The 21,447-nt window shown below is 42.0% G+C and overlaps 4 protein-coding genes across 4 annotated transcripts; 1 reads left to right on the top strand and 3 right to left on the bottom strand.

The window, feature by feature from the left end:
• Positions 1-2,789: 2,789 nt before the first annotated feature.
• Positions 2,790-4,061, bottom strand: sox32 (SRY-box transcription factor 32). The gene is made up of 2 exons (XM_028433314.1): positions 3,731-4,061; positions 2,790-3,457 (listed from the first exon to the last, which is right to left on the bottom strand). Exons 1-2 carry the CDS (start codon positions 4,035-4,037, stop codon positions 2,790-2,792), a joined length of 975 nt encoding a protein of 324 aa, XP_028289115.1. The 5' UTR covers positions 4,038-4,061.
• A 5,338-nt stretch (positions 4,062-9,399) lies between these two features.
• mrpl15 (mitochondrial ribosomal protein L15) lies at positions 9,400-11,386 on the bottom strand. The gene is made up of 5 exons (XM_028433217.1): positions 11,205-11,386; positions 10,878-11,035; positions 10,480-10,645; positions 9,957-10,080; positions 9,400-9,835 (listed from the first exon to the last, which is right to left on the bottom strand). Exons 1-5 carry the CDS (start codon positions 11,307-11,309, stop codon positions 9,498-9,500), a joined length of 891 nt encoding a protein of 296 aa, XP_028289018.1. The 5' UTR covers positions 11,310-11,386; the 3' UTR covers positions 9,400-9,497.
• Positions 11,387-11,746: 360 nt separating this feature from the next.
• Positions 11,747-15,405, top strand: LOC114453497 (acyl-protein thioesterase 1). The gene is made up of 10 exons (XM_028433422.1): positions 11,747-11,800; positions 11,908-12,159; positions 12,266-12,297; positions 12,398-12,463; positions 13,242-13,289; positions 13,379-13,449; positions 13,537-13,610; positions 14,288-14,389; positions 14,667-14,843; positions 14,925-15,405. Exons 2-10 carry the CDS (start codon positions 12,091-12,093, stop codon positions 14,979-14,981), a joined length of 696 nt encoding a protein of 231 aa, XP_028289223.1. The 5' UTR covers positions 11,747-11,800; positions 11,908-12,090; the 3' UTR covers positions 14,982-15,405.
• Positions 15,406-15,735: 330 nt separating this feature from the next.
• Positions 15,736-20,900, bottom strand: LOC114453498 (regulator of G-protein signaling 20-like). Its single transcript, XM_028433423.1, has 5 exons — positions 20,796-20,900; positions 19,763-19,923; positions 17,956-18,039; positions 17,640-17,874; positions 15,736-16,555 (listed from the first exon to the last, which is right to left on the bottom strand). Exons 2-5 carry the CDS (start codon positions 19,918-19,920, stop codon positions 16,367-16,369), a joined length of 666 nt encoding a protein of 221 aa, XP_028289224.1. The 5' UTR covers positions 19,921-19,923; positions 20,796-20,900; the 3' UTR covers positions 15,736-16,366.
• Positions 20,901-21,447: the final 547 nt, after the last annotated feature.

Here is a 21,447-nt window from a genome sequence, read left to right as displayed (position 1 = left end):
AATGCCACAAGTTAGTCAACTTTTTAGGTTTAATATAAACTCCAGGTATTCTTGTGTCAATATTGGACCCACAGAGTTGACATATTTATGTATTTTAATCTCTAACAGGGAAAGTATTTCATGGTCGAGGAATGTTTCTCCTGTATTACAGCATGTTTGACATTCTTCACCGCTGATAACATGAGTGGAAATAACTCGTTTTAATAACATTTAATCTATGAACATTTATTTTTGTTGCACTTTAAAAATAACCTGAAAATATTTGGTTTTGTTGCCTGAAATTACACAACAACCCATTTGATGCTTTTAAACGTGGAAATGATTTTCACATGATATAAGTCTTGTAAATATTTGAAAGGTTTCATAAACATAACAAAGATCTGCTGTTTATTGTTGACAACATTTTCACCTGAAGCTCTGATATCATGCAGTTGTTTTTCCTTCAGGAAGTTCCTGTGAGTGCTCATTAATTGTTGCTGAGGGGCCAGCGTTTTGGGAAAAACACCCAGCAGCTCTGAGTTAATAAAAGAGGAAACCTGAAGGGCCGAGGTGGGTTTTATTGTGGTGTTACCAGGGCTATGTTGCACTGACTGTTTTGCATGATGCTGTTTTTCTGCATCGCTGCAGCATGTTTTGTAACATTGTCATGGGAGTTGAACTGACGTCAGGTTTCTTCCGCTCATTCAGGTGCTGCTGGACTGCAGCAGCTCGTCATTTTCCTAATCAGCTCCTCCGCTGTCTCCTTCAGTCCAGGTCGTCCTTCCCACTGCATTTCCTTCCTGCAGTTTCAGATCTGATTTCCATTTCAGTGACTCATTTCCAAAGGATGCTGACTGCGTTTGATCCAGCACATTTTAAAGGAGTGAAATATCAATTGTACTTAAACAGTGTCACCTCTGGTATGCTTGGTGAAAACATTTGAACGTGCTCTGCAGAACCAGGCGGACATGTTTCTTTGTGGTGGTGGAGTTTAAAATTATATGTGTTTTTTTTATTTACTGTTTCTAAGTATGGGAAGACATATGCATACTTACACAATACAGACTTAAACATAAAGCAAAGGATGTGTAAAGGTTTAAAAGTATCTAAAAACCTGTGTAAATGGGGACACCTGTGGCCATAAGGTGTACTGCACCCTTAGTGTTGAGTCAGCCTATTCCACTTCTGTGTAGTTGCCCATCACTCCTGCACTTGTGCATGTCTTATGTCATGTATGTAGTACAGATAACAGTATGATAATAAACTTGAATGATTTGAAGCTCCTTCCTTGCGTCTGACACTCTTTTTGCACGTCGTTTATTGTTGGCCAATGTGATGAGTTGAGTTGTTAAAGTAATATTTCAAGCAATCCTGCTGGGAACATAATGCTGTTATCCTCTCAAAACATTTTTTACTGCATTAGCTAGCTTATCATTTGTCCATGTTGCCAGGAAAGCGAACAGTAAGAGCACATAAATAATGTAATGTAGTACAGAAGTGGAACTATCATCAATCAATACATTTGATCAAATGAAGAGTCATAGTGATTCTTCAGCAGTAATTTAAGCACGTTGACTGACTGTGATTTTCATCTTATCAATAAAATGTCTGTAGAGATAATGCACATGCTTTGCTTTTCACTGGGATCATTTGTCTGACATGCTGCACAGACTTGGATCTTCTTATGTCCGTGCAGGACAAAGTTCAGCCTGGAGGCTTTGACACGGAAAATATGGCACAGGGAAGTAAACATTTTCCTAAATGGGTAAACATTTGGCAGCCAAAGTCAAATGAGTTTGGAGATATGTCGATTTTGGGGCATATTTTTAGAGCCTTTGTGAAATGTTTTAAAATGAAACAGGAAGTTGGGAAGTTTATGCCCCTGGCGCCCACCCTGCTTCCCCTGTTCAGCCAAGAAAGACATGTGGACGGAGATAAAACAGTGTGTCAACAATCTGCCAGAGGGCGGGTAGTATAGACCCAACATTGTGTAATGAAACAGATAGTTAAATCCTTTACACACATTTTACACTACGCCAGAGACGTTATAAGGCTCATAATGAGAATAAACCTGTGAAATGTTCAATTCCTTTTATGCTGTGATAATCACATAATCAATACCCTCTAGCATGAAACAGTTAAATTGTTCCACCTCCCTGGGGTAAGTTAACCTACTTCTTGTTGGTCAACATGATTGTCAAGATGTAGTTATAAACTTTAATAAAAAAAGGTGTTGGACTGTAGGGAAACTACACTGACTCACTGTTCCATCTTGTGGTACAAACTGGTATTACACTTTGAGGCAGACACTAGTTCCTGCAACGTGATTTTACATTTTCTTGATAATTTTGTGGGTCAAATCTTACAAATTGTCTTTTTAAGCTCAGAGAAACATTTAGATTTAGAAACAAACTGATTATAATAGCATTATATATTACTGCGGGTTTTCAACAATGCTAAATGGTTATAAAAGCAAGAACTGATCATCTAACAATAACTTGAACCAGATTGCATTCAAACTTATTTTTTGCTGCCTCAGTTTTGTCTCAAAATTACTAAAATGTTTTATTTTATTCTTAAAGTTAAAATTAACAACTGTTTAAAAATAACATAGAGGTTAACTGTTTTATAGATGTTAAGCTTATGTAAAGAGGAACATGAGCATTTGAGGTTAATCTGAGTTATTTATTATAACACATAATAATTATAACACTGGAAGACATCATCATTTAAAAAGGTCAATAAACAAATGCACAATATAAACATTCAATAGTCGGTGAAATAAGAGAACTGAAACCAGCTCAGCTCTGTCAGAGTGAGAGGCCCTCTCTGTGGCTGCCCTGCTGATGGTAGCTGCTGGGGGCCACTGACTCTTGTCTGTGAGGGCTCGGAACCAGGTACTGTTCAAACTCGCTGCGGTCCAGGTCGTACAGCATGTCCAGCTGGACCTGCTCTAAATAAAACTCCAGGGATGGTCCAGCAGGGCACTGCAGGCCCCCAAAGCCCCTGAAGTCTGTCTGTTCCATAAAGTGATCCACACCGCTGGAGAAACTGTGCTGCATGTGCTGAGTGCCAAAGAAGACCTGAGACTCTGCAGGACACACGGGAGGGTGTGAGTACATGACAGGACTGTCTGAGAAAGTGTCTGCTGCTGTGGGGTCTGGATAAACAGGAGTGTTTGTGTAGCTGCTGTGCAGAGGAATGATGTTAGCCGGGGAGGTTGGGATGGTGTTTTGGAAGGTGTGCTGCTGGTTCTGGAGAAGGTAGGTGAGGTTGTAGGACATGTTGAAGCCTGGGCTGCAGAGGGAGGGTAGAGCTGGTTCTGCAGGCTGCAGCTTGGAGCTCTTCTTCAGCTGCTTCCTGCGCCGCGGCCTGTACTTGTAGTTTGGGTAGTCGATGGTGTGCTGGACCCTCAGACGCTCGGCCTCCTGCATGTATGGACGCTTCTCGGCCAAGGACATAGCCTTCCAGGTTTTACCTGAGGGAGCACAGGAGGTTAATGATCTGAACATTGGCTGGTTTACTATTTTCTATATATGTTATTGAGCTGTTACTTGAATGAAAGTAAGAAAATAAAGTTGTTTTACTAAGTTAAGATGACTTTGTCATCCTTGTTCATTCACAGGGTTAAAGTGAGGCATGTTCATGAAGCTGCCAAATGTCTTCAAGACAACTCTACAGGTCCAGATGTCTGGCTTCAACCTCCTGAATGAATTAAGATGACTTTAAATCTTTAAGCGGTTGGTCTTACCCAGTATTTTGCTCAGATCCGTATTCTCCAAGTTTGGGTTGAGCTGCGCAAGCCGCCTGCGCTCCTCTTTGGTCCAGATGATGAAGGCGTTCAGGGGCCTCCTGACCCTCTGCTGCGTTGGGGCAGGCTTGGCCTCGGGGCTGGTGCAGCTGGAGTCCGAGTGCACGGACAGAGGGCTGGAGGCTCCTGAGCTCGTGGAGCGCACCTCGGTCATCTGCTCTCCGTCTGCGGAGCCCGAGTCTTCGCTGTCAAACATGGCGCCGTTTGCGTAAAGCTGGAAAGCGGCCGAGTCGTGACTGAAACGCATGAATGCAGATGGTGGATGATGGTGTTTTTGGCTGAGCTGCGGGCCGCTGTCATACTCCCGGTGATGCGCAGTGACGGATATATGTGCCCGCTCCACCAATAGGAGGCCAGGAGGAGTGGATTTAAGGTGTGAATTCCAGGTGTTTTCTCAGGTCGGTGATAGGTCCAGCTGACGCCCCAGTCAACCATCTCACGAAACTTCAGATGTGAGTCCTCAGTCAGATCACAACTAGGCTGATATGTCATCATGAAAGCTTATTGTCCTCCCCCCGAATTATGCTAAATACACATTCATTGTTGACTTTAGTTCCATTTTTATTTCATTATTTCCTCTTAATAGCTAAGACAAACAAATACAGGACACTTCTCATACTTTTATAATCAGTTATTGTGTCTAATAAACATGTTGAGGAGAAAAGATGTTATAACTGCATCAGGAAAACCAAATTACACATTTACCGGTTGGAGAGAAGTGGAATCAATAGAGAGGATTGATGGGTGGACATCAAAGTTTTCAGCGTGTAAGGCTGGTTACTAATTACATTGTGGCTCTCATCTCTTATCAGCCGTCCACTGTCTTTATCAAAGTACAATTTACAGCACTGAAACAAACATGATCAAGGCGTGTTTATTACACGATTACCACGCACAAATATTTACACGAGACAAAAAAAAGACAACTGATAGGCCCGTGATGAGCTCACCTTTGAGACAGCAAAACTCAAAATAACATGTATCAGTTTAAAGGATGGACATGAAATAGGCTTTTAAAGGAAGTGTATTGAAATGAGTAGATTGAGACTCGTAGAAACTGCAGCAGCAGGGCTGCAGACAGTTTGTTCTTCAGCCTCACATGAGGAGAGGAGGAGTGAATCTTATTATATCAAATATTCTTTTTTTATTCATGCACATCAAAAGAAATGGTCCCTAAATAAAAAATAGAATTCACTCAATAGTGGGAATTATACTTGTGTAACAAAAGAATGAGCAAAGTAACTGATTTTCTGAACATTTATTTCAGTGTTATTGCAGATAAATGATGCATTTATTATCTGAAGGGAAAGATGTTTGATATTTGACTTGTGAAAAGTGAAAGTTTGTTTTTAATTTCTAAAATTCAATTTTAAACTTAAAAATATAAAAAAGGATTCTGAATTCTGAAAAACAAACAACAAATCATTCATTTATCTGACCAAAACTCACAATTCTTAGTGTAAAAAAAATCAATGTATTTAACAAAACCTCTAATTCCTCTTAGAATTCAGATCATTTAAATTCTTTTACATATTACACATAATTACAGAGGCTATATAAGAGTGATGATCCGTGTTCAGTATTATGAATAATTGAAATGTTGTGTATCCGTGTCTCAGTGACAGAAACTCTGCAGGCGTGTGATCCCACTCCACTAGCGCAGGATGTCATTACAGGTGCTCGCTTCCCTCTATGGTTTCAATGAATATCTGTCTTTGGCATCGTTACACACACAATAGCTGCCATTACGCTGACAGCGGCGAGCTGCAATACACGGACAGGCTGCAGTGAGAGCTGCACCTGCGCGGCTTTGTCCCGGTCTAATGAAGGCCTCTTTCTGTTGTAAATTCTTTGATCTGAATATACATCTTTCAGAAAACACGGGTCCTCTTTTTTTTGTTTCAGCCTCGCAGAATCAGGCCTGTAATCAATACTGTGTCAATTCAATAAGAGAAGAGATTAAGCCGTGTTCTTTTCGCGACAACCAAACCTTCTTTGTGTCAGCTGATAACATGAAAACTAGATCATCAGCATTGATTTTTTTTTAAATCAGGGGGAATATTTAAAACTGGATTATTCAGCCAAAAAAAAACTTTAGTTGTGTGTGTGTGTGTGTTCACAGGTTGTCAGAATTAGAGGTTGAATCCACATCCACGGTGTTAAACGTGACGCACGCTCCAATGCGCTGCTGTGAAAAGCGCTAATGGATTTAATCAATTAGCTTGAACGACGCAGCGTGAATACAATAACGTTAGTTTCGGCTGACCTTCTGAGATATGAGGCGGCCAAATATTACACATATTGTGTGTGGTGTGTGTGTGTGTGTGTGGCTTGATGTAAGAAAAGTTATTTTAGTGATTTGTTGGAATAAACTGTGTAACTTTACTCTGACCCTGTGAATGAATCCTAATCAATGAGGAGCCGATCAGTGCATTGTCCCATAGCCAAACAGAGAGCAGCAGCTGAGTGGGCACTGTGCTGTCTGAATGGGGATTGTTCTGATCACAATGTGCCATTGTTGTTGGACTGCACTCATATATGGGACAGTCCTGTGCCTCCTCAGTGCGGCTCAGTGATGAGCAGGCTGGCACAGGTAGAGCTGCAGGACCTGCAGGGATCCCTCACAGCAGAGCGACAGGAGGACGTGGATGGATATGGGGGGACATTTGGAGCAACTTCTCATGTGTGGATTATGATTTTTCTGTCAATGAAGAAACCACAAAACACTTTTTTCATCTCTTCGTCTGCTGTGGATATTTGTTGGCATGGAGACTCCATATAGACCTGATCTCAAAGGACTGCAGAGCGTCCTGACCTCTCATAATGAAGCACTGTATTCCAGCTTGACCTCAGTGCCATCCCACTGACTTTCCTTACAGTGCCTCATTCATAAAGAGCTGCATTGTCTCAGAGCTGGAAGGTGTGAAGAGGATATCATACTGTTGTCTCATCTTCGCAGCGAGTGACTGTATTGCATTGTGATGTATTGTATGGGCACAGCAGGCCAGCATCAAGATATACTCTGTCAAACCTCAGACACCATTCTATGCACCTCCACCCTCCACCTCCTAACATTTGCAGATTCAACAGTGAAGGCCGAGGCCCCAGAGTGCTGGTCTCCACACTCCCACATGTAAACAGTGCCCTGCCCGGCCCTACGTCAGGGCCAGCTGAGAGGATTACATGCCCCCTGGAGTAGACAGGCTTAATGTAGCCTCATTAACAGAACACAATGACGCCTCCACCTTCTCTGCAGAGATAAAGCGTGGGCTCAGCCAGACTTCAAACACTCAAAACTTATATGAGCCCAGGTGAGACGATGTTCAGGCTGCAGCACAGAAACAGGAAAAGGAGCTGAAGTAGAAGCTGTGATCATTTTAAATCTCTTCAAGTCATTTTATGCAGACAGTCCAACCAATGTTGAAAGTTGTTACTGTGACCTTTTACCGACTTTTATTTTCTGTCTTATGTGAAAAAAGGGGAAAAAAACCTTAAAAAGTTCTGACAAAAAAGTCAAAATATGGAGTGAATTCGAATAAAAAGTCAGGAGTTTGAGACAGACTCAGAATTCAAAGGTCAGACTTCTGAGAAAAAGCAAAAAATAAAAAATATTGTTAACTCTTTTGGGACTTTATCTTCAATTAAATAAATCAATTAAAGAACCTGACTTTTGGCACATTAAAATCAAAACCTCCAAAGATATAATTAAATAATGATATCAAATTAAGAAGTAAGTCAGTCAGATTAATAGTAATTAAAAGTGAGTAACGATGTCTGTAAAACTTTCTCAGTATCCTTGTATGATTTAAAATGTATATAAATGACTTCCTCCTCTGAGTCACATGGATTTGGAAATTTAGTGACATCATATAACATGTGGAGCAAACAGCTGATCAATAGTTAAAAATAATTAACACGATTCTTCTTTTTCACCCAGCGTGCCTCAGAATTTAGATTTATGTGAGAAACTACCCAATAAATCTCCAGGCTCCTCTTCCCCCTTTGAACTGGGATCAGACTGTTTTCTAATTTTATTTCATTTGTCTATCATGCAGAGCTGCTCACACTGAGACGGTCTAATGAGGCAGAGCTCCACTGATGCTGCAAATACAGCTCTATTCTTTGCAAATGAAGGAATGTGATAAGACTTTTATCTGCAGGGTCTCATATTGTGCAGACAACATCCACATCTAGATCCTCAGGATTCAATGCAATAAGTCTGATCATGATCACAGACCTCTGCCACACGTCTGCTGTCCTCTGCAGACATTTAGCTGTAATTAGCCCTCATTATTAACTGGAACTGGCCCGAGACCTGTGAGACACTGTGATACCTGTGTCTGTCCTAAACGGCTCATTCATGGAGGCAGATCTGCCTGAATGTTTAATTAAACAGTGTGAACTACTCAGACATTAGATTATTTGGAGAAGAAACCACAGACACAGAAAATGTCTGCCTGGAATAAATCTTTTTAGCCAAAGTGAATTTAACAGAGAAATTCCGTTTTAATGGAAAAGAGTTTGATGTCTGTGCCTCTCGCTCCTCTCTTCTCTCTGCTGCTGCTCGTCTGAGACCTGACACAAATTCAAAAGGATCTGCTGCTTTGAAGATAAGCGCCGTAGTTCTGCCATAAACAATGATTGTGCTGTTTCTTTCCTGTGGCGTGATTTATTTAAAGTATTATGCTGTAAGGATTTGGGCTGGTTTTCCTGGCAGGGCCGGCCGTGTACGTATCCACCACTTGTGGAGCTTATTGAGATACTTGAGATTCAGGAAAACACCACAGGCAGTCATCAAAGTGAAACCTTTGACTCACAGGTCACAGCACTTAAGAACATTTGAGGGATTTTACCTTAAAAACTGTGTATGTAATGAATTTATCTCACCCTTTAGTGCTTCACTTCTCTCTCGTGTTGCATAATTGAGACGTGGCAGTGGGGATTTTAGAGAAACACAATGCTTGCAGTTCTGCACACACTCACAAACATATGCTTCCTTTGATAAAGTGTTTTTATACCAGCAGAAATTCTATGGCAGCGTCCTCTTAGGACAATATGTGCGTAAAATACCAAGTTATTTATAGATAGTGTGCCATTTGGACTTCAAAAAATAAACATGAGCGTAACAGCTCAAACACAAGAGAACTCCTAACAGGGATGAGGCTGCAATCTGGGTGTAAGTGTCATAAACAACCTCTGGATTGAACTCTCAGTTAATTTTATAACATTATACCACAAGATCACAAACATGTCTTCCTGGTATTTTTATGTCTGTTGTACATATGTGTTTGTCTGTGATTGTATTCTGGGGTAGGGGGTGGGGGGATGGGGACAGAGAGATCTTTTGAACGTCCACACCAGGATACAGCTGCCTATGACTAATTTCAAACTCCCCTTCTAGGGCCTGGGCAACCCATTTCACAAGTAACACACATCACCAGGCATCTGTTTCCTGTTTTCATTCTTTGAGTTATCTTATTTTCCTTATTTCCCCCTCACCTGTTACAGTTCACGTTCCTTCCATCATGTAGCACGGGCCAGTTGTGCTCGGACACGAGACTATCCGGCGTGACTCACTCAGAAACACATCATAAAGCAGCTGCAACATGTAGTTTTGAAGATTATGTTTAATGACAACACACATATACAAAATGAAAGGCTGTGTTTTTTTTTCAGCCATTTACTGTGACACAACGTCCATCAACACCTACGAGCTATAATATTTCAGCAGCTTCTCATCAGTTGGTTTTAGGATTTTCTTCTCGGCCATGTTAACGACCCAGCCTGGAGAAAGGCCGAAGAAGATCTGTCGAACATCCTTTCTCATGGCCAGCATGTGATACAGTTCATCCTTTGAAATGTCTGGCAAAATATAACCGTACTTCTGTGCCAGTACTTGCCGGGCCTGCTGGATCTTTTCCGGGTCTGCTAAGTAACCCCTGTTCTCAGCATTCGTGTAATATGGAACCATGTCCTCGCCCGGCAACATTCGCTTTGGGATTGGCTGTCCTCGCATGAAGAATGGGACGGGCTTGATGAGAATCTCTGCAAAAACAGACAAAACAAATCAAACCTTTAGCCTGAAATGCATAATAACGCAGAGTTATGATGTGTTTTAGGCTAAGAGAGATAATGAGGAGTGTAAGTGTGATTGTTTGTTAGTTACCAAGACTCAGAGGGTCGTAGAAACTGGTCGTGATGATGCCTCCATTCCTTTCAATAGCAGCTATGGCTCCTTCAGATGCTCTCTGAACCTCAATGTTGATTTTGGCTGCAAAAATGTCGGCACCCTGGAACAGAACATGCAGGGGGAAGCACAAAGGTCAGCATGTTGATCTGTGACAACACTGTCATATGGTGCCACCTGCTGGTATGAGTTGATCCAACTCAGTTATTGTTATTTCTGGTGAGACTAAATTACACTATGAGAACACAAGATAAAAACAAAGAACAGGAAGAAATGAGTAGACTGTAAACAATATCTATTTTTCATGGCGAAGTCAAATCAATCGCAGTATATTTCTGAATCAAAACATTCACATGTGCACAAAACAACATGCTCTCATTCTCTAATCCTATTTCTTTCTTTACCTTCTTCCTGATTCTCTTCACATTTAATACCCATACATGTACACTTATACAATTTGTCTTAAAGTATAAATATGAAATCAGTTTTAAGCAGCATTTACCTCATCAACAAGCTGTACTCCATAGTCTTTCTTCAGAGGCTGGACTGTGACTCCTCTGGCATTGACAAGCTGAGTCAGGTCTATGGGCTGGGTTGGGTCAACACGTCCCAGATCGATCAGGTACTGCAGACGTTTCAGGGACAGAGGGTGGTACTGTGGACGGCGACTAAAGAAAAGCAGAAGATGCAAATAAATGAACAAGCTTGGCAGTGGTTAATATTACTTTAAAACTGACTACAGAATGAATGCAATATTTATTTACTCCAACACTGATACTGCATGGAGGTTTTTCTTCATCTGTACAGGTATGTGTTGTAATTACCAACAACATTTAAGCTTTACACTGTTTTATTGTACAAACACCCAGTGGTTAGTTTCATATTGTAAACAGTTTGTACCTGTGTCCTTCATTAAATCCATATTTTGGAACTACCAAATAGAAGGGAGTCTGACCCCCCTCGAACCCCAGCCGAGGTCGGGTTCCTCTCTGCCGTTCTCCCTTGTGTCCTCGGCCGCTTCTGTTGCCACCATGCTGCCCTCTGCCCCGCCGTTTTTCCTGCAACACAGGAACATTAACATTTCTTTAGCTTGTTAGCACATCAATGCCTGAAACAACTGTCAACATGGTAGCATCCATCTCCACTGACTTACAGTAGCTAACGAGCTAACTAGCTTTGCTAGCTAAAGTCTGCTGCTACAAAAAAAGATGACACGTTAACACTTACCGACTTCTTGGCTCCCGGTTCAGGTCGCAGGTTTACTAAAGATAACCGCGGCAGATTGTGCAAAACATCTAAAGCTTTTCCACCCGGTGTTTTGGTGAAAGACATCTTTCTGTTACTCACATGTCAAAGTTAGCAAACCAAGGACACACCGGTCACGTGACAGGCAGCACAGCGGAAGTACTACTTCGTGTCCCCGTGACGTTTCAAACTAAAAGCACTGAAGTCGAAATTTACTACATAAACTGCTGATATGTGGGGTATTTTAAGTATTTGTCAAAGTGAAAAAAGAAAATGTAATTACATTGTAATCAGGAAGCAATTACAAGATAAAAAATAAATAAAAATGATTATGTTATTTATTAGTAAATGTTTAAAACATGTGTTTAGCATTTAATTTCTAATTTAACACTGACATTGTTTAGTAATGTTGTTACCGATGTTGTGAAATGTGCTTGCTGAGGATTTAACTTATTAAAGCAGTGCTTATTGGCATGTCACTTAGCCAATGGCTGATCGGCATTTAGGAACGACCCGTGACGGAAGCCAATCACATCACAGGGAAGGCGGGGCTAGGCAGCGTGACGGTTCAGCTCATGGTGAGTAGTGTGCTCTCGGTTAGTGTGAGCCCGGTGGTTTATTTTTTTTTCCCCCACATAATTTAACTTCCAAAAAAACAAAGTAAACAAACAAACAAATTCAACAGCTGCCGGCGGTAACAGGGGGCGGCGGTGCTGTGGCTCATATCTTCGGCTGGCATTTGTCCTTCAGCTGTTTCATGGTCGGTGGCCTGAGTTGCACCAGTATCGACACAGATTGACAACCGGGGATATCGTTATTAGCTAACAGGAGCTAACTTCTTCCGACATATCAGCTGCCTCAGCGCTGTATGTGCGGCAATAACATGTCAGCGCCTTTACCTGCCATTGTGCCTGCTGCCCGGAAAGCCACTGCGGCGGTGAGTTAACAAGACATCAGTGTTAATCACAATTTATTTCAAGTTAGTCCACAGGCAGATTCGAAATAACCATAAAGCAGAATAAGTGTCTGTTTTTGTTATACAGGTTATATTCCTGCATGGCCTTGGTGACACTGGGTATGTACAGATATCTGTATTTCAGCTCTGTTCTGATTCTCATCTTTATTTTCTAACCATGTGACTGTGTTTACCTGCTTTGCTTGTGGTTGAATGACAGGCATGGCTGGGCAGAAGCTTTGGCGGGCATCAGGATGCCACATGTGAAATACATCTGTCCACACGCGTAAGTGTTTACAGCGGAGTGACACTACATGGGGGAAGGCTGTGGAGGTGCTGACGTTATGTCATTACACATCAAACTTGGTTTGGGGGCATTAAAGCTGCACTCAAAGACACTCCAAAGACACTCCAAAGACACTCCAAAGACACTCCAAAGGCCTTTGACACTCCAAAGGCAGCAGTGGCGCAGCGGTATAGCAGGGTTGTCCCGTAATCGGAAGGTTGGTGGTTCGATCCCAACTCCTCACTAGTCACTGGTGTGTGTCCTTGGGCAAGACACTTTACCTGCATAGCCTCCAGTGTACTCACTGGTGTATGGCGCTCTTTGCTGGGCTGCCTTGAGCAATTTCCTCATTGTGGGACTAATAAAGGTTTCAATTATTATTATTATTATTATTAAGACTTCACCACTGGCCAGTTTGCCTAAAAGAACATATCCCCCCCAATGCCAGTAGGTGCCAGTACGCTGTATTCAAAAGGAAAAATGTAAACAGCTTGGATTTGTAGAGATGCAGGTTGCATCTTGTTTCTATCTTCCCCTGCTCTGAATACTGTAATACATTACTCAACAATAGCAGAAGACTGAACATACCGGTACTTCTTCAGCCTGATTTGGAAGTGTCTGTAGACACACTTCCCAGACTACAGCCCAACACTGTCTGACTCTCAGTCTGGTCTGTCAGGCATAAACACGTCTACACCTGTTATTTATTCATGCAGCATCATTCATCTTTTGTAAGGTGAAGTCAAATTGTGCTGTTGTTTTTCTCCACTTATTGCAGTCCCACCATGCCTGTCTCTTTGAACATGAGGATGTCTATGCCTTCTTGGTAAGTGTCACCGTTTGTGAGCATATGTCAGCAGACTGTGTGGGTGTGACACACACGGTGAGCTTTGCTTTTACTCTCCTGATTTACAGGTTTGATATTTACGGGTTGAGCCCAGATGCAGATGAAGATGAGACTGGTATTAAGAGAGCGTCAGAGAACAGTAAGTATAAAATGGATTTTAAATCTTTGTACGTATGTTAGCAAATGGTAGCTTTGACTTTAAGGGTTTTCTTGCCTTTCGCTGCAGTTAAAGCCTTGATAGACCAGGAAGTGAAGAATGGGATACCGTCCCACAGAATTATCCTGGGTGGATTTTCACAGGTTGGTGTGGCATGTGTGAAGATGTTTTGTAACAGCAGTTTGTTCTTTGATTCACAGGATACATCATGTAGATTAAACAGATACAGAAGCAGAGCTCTTCACAATAAGAACACAGAAGGTTTGGCAGTTTATTCCAGCGGGCACTGTGCTGTGAGGAAAACTAATTTTATGCCTTCTATTACAGAGCTCTGTGGGCGATGTTCTCAGTTAATACAAATCAATAAAATGAGTGTTGTTGATAGTTAAGGGTTGCATTTTTAAACTCAGGAGTAAAAAAATCTATTTAAATCTAACCACACGTTAAGCACATAAATTGAACTGTTTCAGTTTTGTTGTATGAATTTACTGTTTGGCTTTCTGGATGCTTCAGCTAATCAACCAGCTGATGTAGAATGTAAACAGGAAGAAGTTTAAATAAGCCTGCTGCAGGTCACCTATCATGTTTTCACTCCTATCAACACATAAGTAAGTTTGAAATGTTCAGAATCAGCGCGGGTGCAGCTGTAAGTCTGCTAATAATATGTATACAGACATAATTCCAGATTAGATTTAGAAAAGAAAAAGAGCTGTTTTTTTATTGTATCATACAGTGGAAATGACCAACATTATTTGTTGATGTGATTCAGATGTGTAAATAATATGTATAGAGTGTAAAACTGTGTGGTTTGTTTTTACAGGGTGGCGCATTGTCTCTCTACACAGCTCTGACAACTCAGCAGAAGCTGGCTGGAGTGGTCGCTCTGAGCTGCTGGCTTCCTCTCCGCAAGTCCTTCCCTCAGGTAGAGAAGAAGACAAGCTGCAGACCAGCCTGCTCCTTCCACTCTAGATTCTTTTTCATGCTCATTCTTGAGTAGTTCAGCACATATTCTGAAGAATTGTCCACCTGAAAGTTGAAGTGTCTCATCCTGTCTGCCAGTTTTTAACTTAATCTCGGTGTTCATGTTTTTTTGCAAACCATTTCTTTTAATTGAATTAGACCGTAGGGATATCCCATAGCCAGCTCATAATCTGTTATAATCAGATGATAACAATAATCCTAATCTTTTCTATTCTCAGGCATCTGCCAACTGTGCTAACAAGGACATGCACGTCCTCCAGTGCCACGGGGACGCCGACCCCCTGGTCCCCTTTATGTTCGGTAGCCAGACAGCAGAGAGGATGAAAGGCCTCATCAATCCTGCCAACATCACCTTCAAGTCATACCGGGGTCTACCTCACAGCGCCTGTCCCGAAGTCAGTCAGATGAAAAATTACATTTGACTCCGCAGCTCTCGTTGTCGCTCAGTCTGACGTTGGTTTTGTTTGCTCCTGCAGGAAATAGTGGACATCAAGCGTTTCATAGAGAAGCAGCTTCCTCCCATCACTGAGTGAACTGGAGTGTGTCCGCTTACCCACTCGGCACCATCAGAGTCCGTTTTGGCTCCAGTGAGGCTCCGGGTACTCGAGGACCACTGACTTACTTGACAAGAAAACCCAACGCTGCTACTCATAGACAGACAACACAGACAGGGCTGCTAGCCTGGAAACTGAAAACAATGCTGCATCCTGACCTGAAGCCAACACACACGCCCTCAGTGTTACAGTAGAGTAACATAGGTTGCTTGATTGTAAAGCTGTTTGCCATAAAGACAAGCCATTTCTTGCAGGAAGCGTATGTATTATAAATATTTAGGGCTATACTTTATGGTTTAATACATACTCTCTCACAATAAATGGCCTGTTGTTAAATGTTTTTTTGACTAATGTAGTTGTGAGGAAACAAGTTTTTTAGTCGGTAATAAATTAACTGAGGTAATTAAGGCATTTAAAGTTTTATCTGTTTTAAATTAATGTAAATATTAGTATTAGTATAATAGGGCTTATAATTTGTTGACAGCCAAAACAACAGCTGTGGTATTTTTCACAAATCTACAGACATAAGGGTGAAATCTAAAAAAAATTATTTTAATGAAGCATTTAGTGAGCACACAGGCAGCTTAATATGCAACTGAAGCATGAATCATCTATTAATGAATATAAGCAACAAACTAAACTTAGAATTTTCTTTGAATGTTCACCACACAAGAGAGCAAAGGCAACATATGATTGTGCTTTATTTAATTTGTGAGAATTCAAATTTGTCCCTGTTTCTGTTTTTAAATTGAATATAAGACTAATAATAATAATAGTATCACAGTATTGAAACACACAGACAAGATCTATATCCGGGTATCAGCTCGTCCGGTTGTAAAAACTTTTTATCTTTGAGAAGAGCTGAAAGCACCAACGTGTGAAGTCATTGTTGCACCGTCCACGTTTGACCAAAGGTGCTCGTGTAGAAGATCTTATACCAAGGCACTTTCCTTCTTCTTAAGTTTACCGCTTAAAAAAACATACTAGTCTCTACAAGAACTGGATATGCATTAAGGCTCACAATATACCTAAATACAAATGCAGTGCTCACAGATACATGCTTTCCCTCTTTGAACAAGGTAGAAAAGTGCAATGTCAAGCGCTAGGGAGTATATAAAAATATAGATATGTTCTCGAACTGATGCTGAATCTAGCATTTGTTCTTGTTTGCTCCAAGGGTTTTGGTAAGCTAATCGTGGGTGAATAAACAGCAGTTACAGCTGGATAAAGACCGGTTTGACGCAGTGTTCATTTTCCTGTCTTGTCTTTCTCTAAATAGCAGGGCTCCCAACAAGAACACAACAGAACTCCTCTCGGGTGGGATGCATGCGCTGGAAAGCTTAATTGTGTGGCAGTGGGGAGTCTTATGGCTCAGGGGGAGGCTCCTCCAGGCTCTTCACCAGGTCCATGTACACGGTTGAGTTTATGAAGCGGGGGTACGAGTCTCTCTGCATCAGTGTGTAGATCTGCTGCTGAGCATCATCGAACGTTTGCGAGGTCGGCTCCAGCATGTTGCGGTTTATCACTTCTCTTACGCGTGAATCCAAGCTGACCTGCAGAGGATGGAGAGACAGAAGAGTGAGGGTGGAGTGAATGGATGGATGAAAGAGGCTTAATCTGGTGGTCTGATAGCTGATACAAAGTTGTACTTCCAACAGAACAGGTTGATTGCTAATGACTGAAAACAACACGTTTAATCATTGGGTGCATCAGTAGCTGCAGTTCCTCAATTGTCCACTAGTCTTCTCCAGAGTCAGTCACTGTATTACATTACAATGTCTAACTTTACAGTGACAGCAAGCACCTTTCTGTGATGTCACCTGTCACTCAAACAGTTGACAGGTAGGTGTCATCAACAGCTGTTTACCAAAGCATAACATGACCTGCTAGGCTATGAAATGCTCCACCTGATTGTCCTATTTTGGATTAGCTAGGAGTCTTGGGATGGGAATGGGAGATTACATCCCATGACCATGCACTGCAGGACGAAGCAGGTTCAGATGATGGATGGGAGATTACATCATAGCATGGTGTATTGTAATACAGCCGCCATATTTAAGGATATACGAAGAGGAAAACGACAACTGAGAAACCAATGGACAGCTTAGTCAGCACCTTCATTAAAACACAAATGAGCCATGAGAAAAGTTAGTGTACTTACAAAACACAACATGTTTTGGTAGATGCGTTTTTTTACAGTAATAATAATTAGGTATAAGCTGCTTTATTTAACAGTTGATTTGTCTGTTTTCAGGCTCAATAAACCTCCACTTCAACTGTGGGTCATCAGTTCCTGTGCCTGCTACTTTTTCCCACACTTTTTCTAGTTTAACCGGTAAGTGGACAAACGTGAACATAACCTGCTGATTAACTCCTTGTGAAAAAAGCATTTGGCATAAAATGACACTCTCATCATCAATGAATTTGCAGATTATACTAGATTTTGTTACAGTTTACCTGCCAGCAGTATAAAAATATTTAACATACAGTAATTATTTAAACCTAAAACCAGAGGATTAGGCCATAGTCATTAGAATGTGTCGGTCACCAGGTGATGATTCATTTTCACAGTAAATGAGCTCCTATTTTAGCCATTATACAGACTTTCTAAATAAGCACTTGGCCTCAGTGTCTCACCTCTTTAGGTGAAAGGATGGAGATGAAGTCCTCGTATATTTGGCGGACTTTCTCCTCCACCACGGTCTTGTTAGTCTCCTTTTTGAGCTCCTCGCAGGCGAGCCAGAACATCATGTTCTCCTCGCTGAACTCTGTCCTCAGGAACTGCCTGAAGCAGCTTCGGCCCACTGCGCTCTTCATCACCTTCTCAAATGAGATGGCCCAGGAGCAAACATCTTCTAGAGTAGGCTTCAGGCTGTAGAAAGTAAAAAAAAAGTGGAAATGTTTTTTCATTATTTCTTTGATAAAACCCTCTGTAAAATGTTGTCACAGTTACCTTTCTTCACAATTAGTGGTTCCTTCTGTCCTGCGCTCAAACGTGGTCCTCTGTACCGTTTCATCTTCACCTCTAACAGTCAAACTGGAAGACAACAAGCTAGAGGTGAGAGATGTTATTTAAAGTAGCCTGTCATGCAGGAAACTGGAGCGAGCATTTAAAATAGCACCAGATTCTTTTGATGTCAACTTGTCTGACTAAAAATATCAGGTACGCAGCAGAATGGGTTTATTGCTGATGATTTCCAAGTCTTAATGTCGTTTGGCCACAGCTGGCCTGTTTAAAGCAATGAGGTTTGACCTGCAAGTGACCACAGGAGGCTGCAAACCGCTTAATACTGGGCTACTGCTGTTGTTAAATGGTGAGAAACCATCTACAACACCCTGCATGGACAAAACAGATCATTGGGTGCAGGAAGGGTTAAATTCCGTTGGAATCTTAGGTCCCCACCAACAAAAGCAAATAAGTAAACTCAGTGTCTACATACTTATGGCCACATTATCATAAACAATCCATCAATGATCTTCACACATGTGTTTCCTGCATTAAATGAGCGCACTGAGTGTGTATGCTGTTTGTTCTGCTTCTGAATGGACTGAACATCTACAGCTCACTGAGCCCGGTCCTCTGAGAGCGTTTGCGTAAATAGTAAAGCATCATGACAACTGTCCACCTGGTCCTGGGGGGCTCGCCTGTGTGTAATTAAAATGTTCCTTATACCTGAAGTAGCAGCTGGCTGCAGACTAATTGGTTCAGGTGAGAGTCCACTGTGAGTCAACTCATATGGGAATGTGGCAGCCACGCAACAATTAGATAGAATTCATAAACATGTACAGACAAAATGTTATTATTCATCCCCAGGGGAGTGGATTACTGCAGGCAGCATTCAGCACATAACAGGTCGGTGGTCCTCGGAGGAAAGGACGCAATAATTCCAAAACAGGTTAAAACCTCCAGAGGCTTCTTTCAGGGAGGGTGCCGGGACCACTGAGGTGGGACACAGTGCGGAGCATATGTCCTGCCTTTGTGGAAGTTGTTAATGTTCCAATTTATTTCAATTCCTGTTTGTTGTTTTACAGCAGCGGTGTTGTGCATGCGTGCAGTGCGAGATGAAACCACAACACAGGTCAGTGATGGACAAAAACACGCCCATAAACAACTCACAGGAGCTGAATTCAGCATGTGAGCATATTTGTCCAGTTTGTCTTCATTGGGAAATGTCAACAAAATGACAAATAATTGCATAAATGAAATCTTGAAGGGGATGATGTCACACAGGAACAACACTCAAGGAAACAGAATGCTCGTAATTTTAACTTCTAGAAGATCCAATAATCCATAAAGAGCTCGCTGATGAGGACAACCTGAGGACGGCTGCTGCAGCCTCTAACAAATGCCTGGGTAACTGGTAAGTTTATTTTTTTTATTAGATCCTAATCGATCAAGGATTGTTAATAATTAAAGGTGGTGCCAAATGCACATTTACTTTGGAGATGCTCATATGGCTCCTGCTGCTGCATGAAGAGTCTGACTCCAACAAAACATCAGCATAAAAACTACAAAGGACTTGATGACAAAATAAGACACAACAATCCCTGTTTTACGTCCATGGAAGTGATGTTTTATGCCATCTCAGCCGTTTCATCCGTATCCATCTGCACAATGCTTGAACATCATCAGGTCAGCACTGAGTTTTAACTAACCCTGTTTTCTCACAAACTGGTAACAACATACAAGCAGATGTAGGAGAAACATCTCCCAGCCCTGCTGTGTGTGTGTGTGTGAGTGATCAGTGGAGTGTTATTACCAGGAGCAGCTACAGCAGCAGCACCAGCAGAAGCAGCAGGCGTTTGAGGCGTTGGTGGGGGTGTTTCCCATACTGTGGCGCGCTTGGAGGACACTGGCAGCTGCTTCCTGATGAACCTGCATCTGTCTCTTACGCATCTCCACCCGCTCCGAGCCCATGGACTGCGAGGAGAGGGGAGCACAGAGAGAGAGAGGGAGAGAGAGAGAGAGAGAGAGAGAGGGGGGAGGATCATCATCACATTAAACAGGAGCATCCAACAAATCGGTGCAATTATGATTACTGAAACATCCATCAGCGTCATACTGAAATCCTGCAGTGACTGATGAATAAATATTAACTGCACATCTGAGGCGGAGAAGAGGTGTCTCGGGGAATGCGCGACTTCTCCACCATCATAACGCGCGGGGTCAACTTCTGCGCTTCAGTAAACGGCGTCGTGCGCTACAGCTTCAAATATCTCAACGCAAACAACTCCAGAAGCAGCAGATGTGCTGAATGTAACAAAAAACAAATGTGAGGAGCATCTCCTCCTCTCTCCTCCTCTCTCCTCCTCTCTCCTGTGTGAGCGGATGAGCGGTAATGAGAGCGACAAGGCGTTACTCTTGGACCGCAGCGATCGCATCCATCAGTCGCATCCTCAGGAGGACACACGCACATGATGGTCGATAAGAGAAAAGCACTCACCCTCCAGCGAGCAGCCATTTATAGAAACATAATGAAATAATTTGATCGGAAAGGCTGATAATCTTAACATCCATTAATCAGAGAATTGTGTTCTCCATTAACCCCCAAAAATGAAGCAAATCTGCACATATGTACGTTTCAGTAAAAAATCACAATACGCACGATCAGTTCGAGATGAATCCTAATATTTCTGTCTGCTGGAATATCCAGATTAAGATGCTCCAGCTTTCACTGAATCCTGAAATTACCCGCCTCATTTTCCACAAGAAAAAAAATCACACACAAACACAAACAGGAGCAGCTACAGTCAGTTTAAGACGCCTGTATATAGATATAAACGCGTACTCACTGTGTCACCATGAATGCCAGAATACAGGTGATTTTTGGCACGGTCACATCCGTCTGCCTCGACTTGACACAAACCAGTTGGCTTCCTCTATGCGCATGCGTTTCCTGCAAGTGTGAAAAGATTTTTCTGCGCCCGTGCATTAACAGCCAGAACACAATGTGCGCTGTCTGTTACAGCAATGGCTCCTTCACACACACACACACACACACACACACACACACACTGCTTTTGCACAGCATTGATTGTTGATCCTTTGTGGTGATAAGCCTCTCATAATTGGAACATTTCCACTGAAGGAAATGATAAATAATCACATTTCTGATCCATTAAAATCCCATCAGGGATCACTCATCATTCTGCATGTAAATATAGACATTCACATGGTGAGTTATTGATTTATGTTTCTAAAATTCCTCCAAAAATGAGACTTTTCTGGATCCTTAGACCGTGAATAATTCAACCAAACATCTGGAAACCCCTGTGCCTGTATCTGCAGCTGCACCTCTCCTCCTCCTCCTCCTCCTCTTGTTAGTGAACCCCAGTATCACCTCGATCCACCAGAGGGCAGTAGTGATCTTTTTTAAGCAGCTTTACGGTGTATCCCCTCAAGGGATGTGGAAACCAGTGAAGAGCAAGACAGCAGAACTAAAAC

Source organism: Parambassis ranga, chromosome 20, assembly GCF_900634625.1.
Source record: "Parambassis ranga chromosome 20, fParRan2.1, whole genome shotgun sequence".
In the NCBI taxonomy this organism is placed as follows: Eukaryota; Metazoa; Chordata; class Actinopteri; family Ambassidae; genus Parambassis; species Parambassis ranga.
Note: the sequence above shows the minus strand (reverse complement) of the source record. Positions and strands in the feature narration are given on the sequence as shown.

Bases quoted from the DNA above. Each gene is read 5' to 3' on its own strand.
- LOC114453497 (XM_028433422.1), top strand. From the start codon at position 12,091: ATGTGCGGCAATAACATGTCAGCGCCTTTACCTGCCATTGTGCCTGCT. The intron at 13,290-13,378 runs GTAAGTGTCACC...CCTGATTTACAG, and splicing joins AGGATGTCTATGCCTTCTTG to GTTTGATATTTACGGGTTGA. The intron at 14,390-14,666 runs GTAGAGAAGAAG...TTCTATTCTCAG, and splicing joins TCCGCAAGTCCTTCCCTCAG to GCATCTGCCAACTGTGCTAA.
- sox32 (XM_028433314.1), bottom strand. From the start codon at position 4,037: ATGCGTTTCAGTCACGACTCGGCCGCTTTCCAGCTTTACGCAAACGGC. The intron at 3,458-3,730 runs GTAAGACCAACC...GTGCTCCCTCAG, and splicing joins GGATCTGAGCAAAATACTGG to GTAAAACCTGGAAGGCTATG.
- mrpl15 (XM_028433217.1), bottom strand. From the start codon at position 11,309: ATGTCTTTCACCAAAACACCGGGTGGAAAAGCTTTAGATGTTTTGCAC. The intron at 10,646-10,877 runs GTACAAACTGTT...GCTTTTCTTTAG, and splicing joins GGATTTAATGAAGGACACAG to TCGCCGTCCACAGTACCACC. The intron at 10,081-10,479 runs GTAAATGCTGCT...GTTCTGTTCCAG, and splicing joins GAGTACAGCTTGTTGATGAG to GGTGCCGACATTTTTGCAGC.
- LOC114453498 (XM_028433423.1), bottom strand. From the start codon at position 19,920: ATGGGCTCGGAGCGGGTGGAGATGCGTAAGAGACAGATGCAGGTTCAT. The intron at 18,040-19,762 runs GTAATAACACTC...GTTGTCTTCCAG, and splicing joins TGCTGCTGTAGCTGCTCCTG to TTTGACTGTTAGAGGTGAAG. The intron at 17,875-17,955 runs GTAACTGTGACA...TACTTTCTACAG, and splicing joins ACCACTAATTGTGAAGAAAG to CCTGAAGCCTACTCTAGAAG.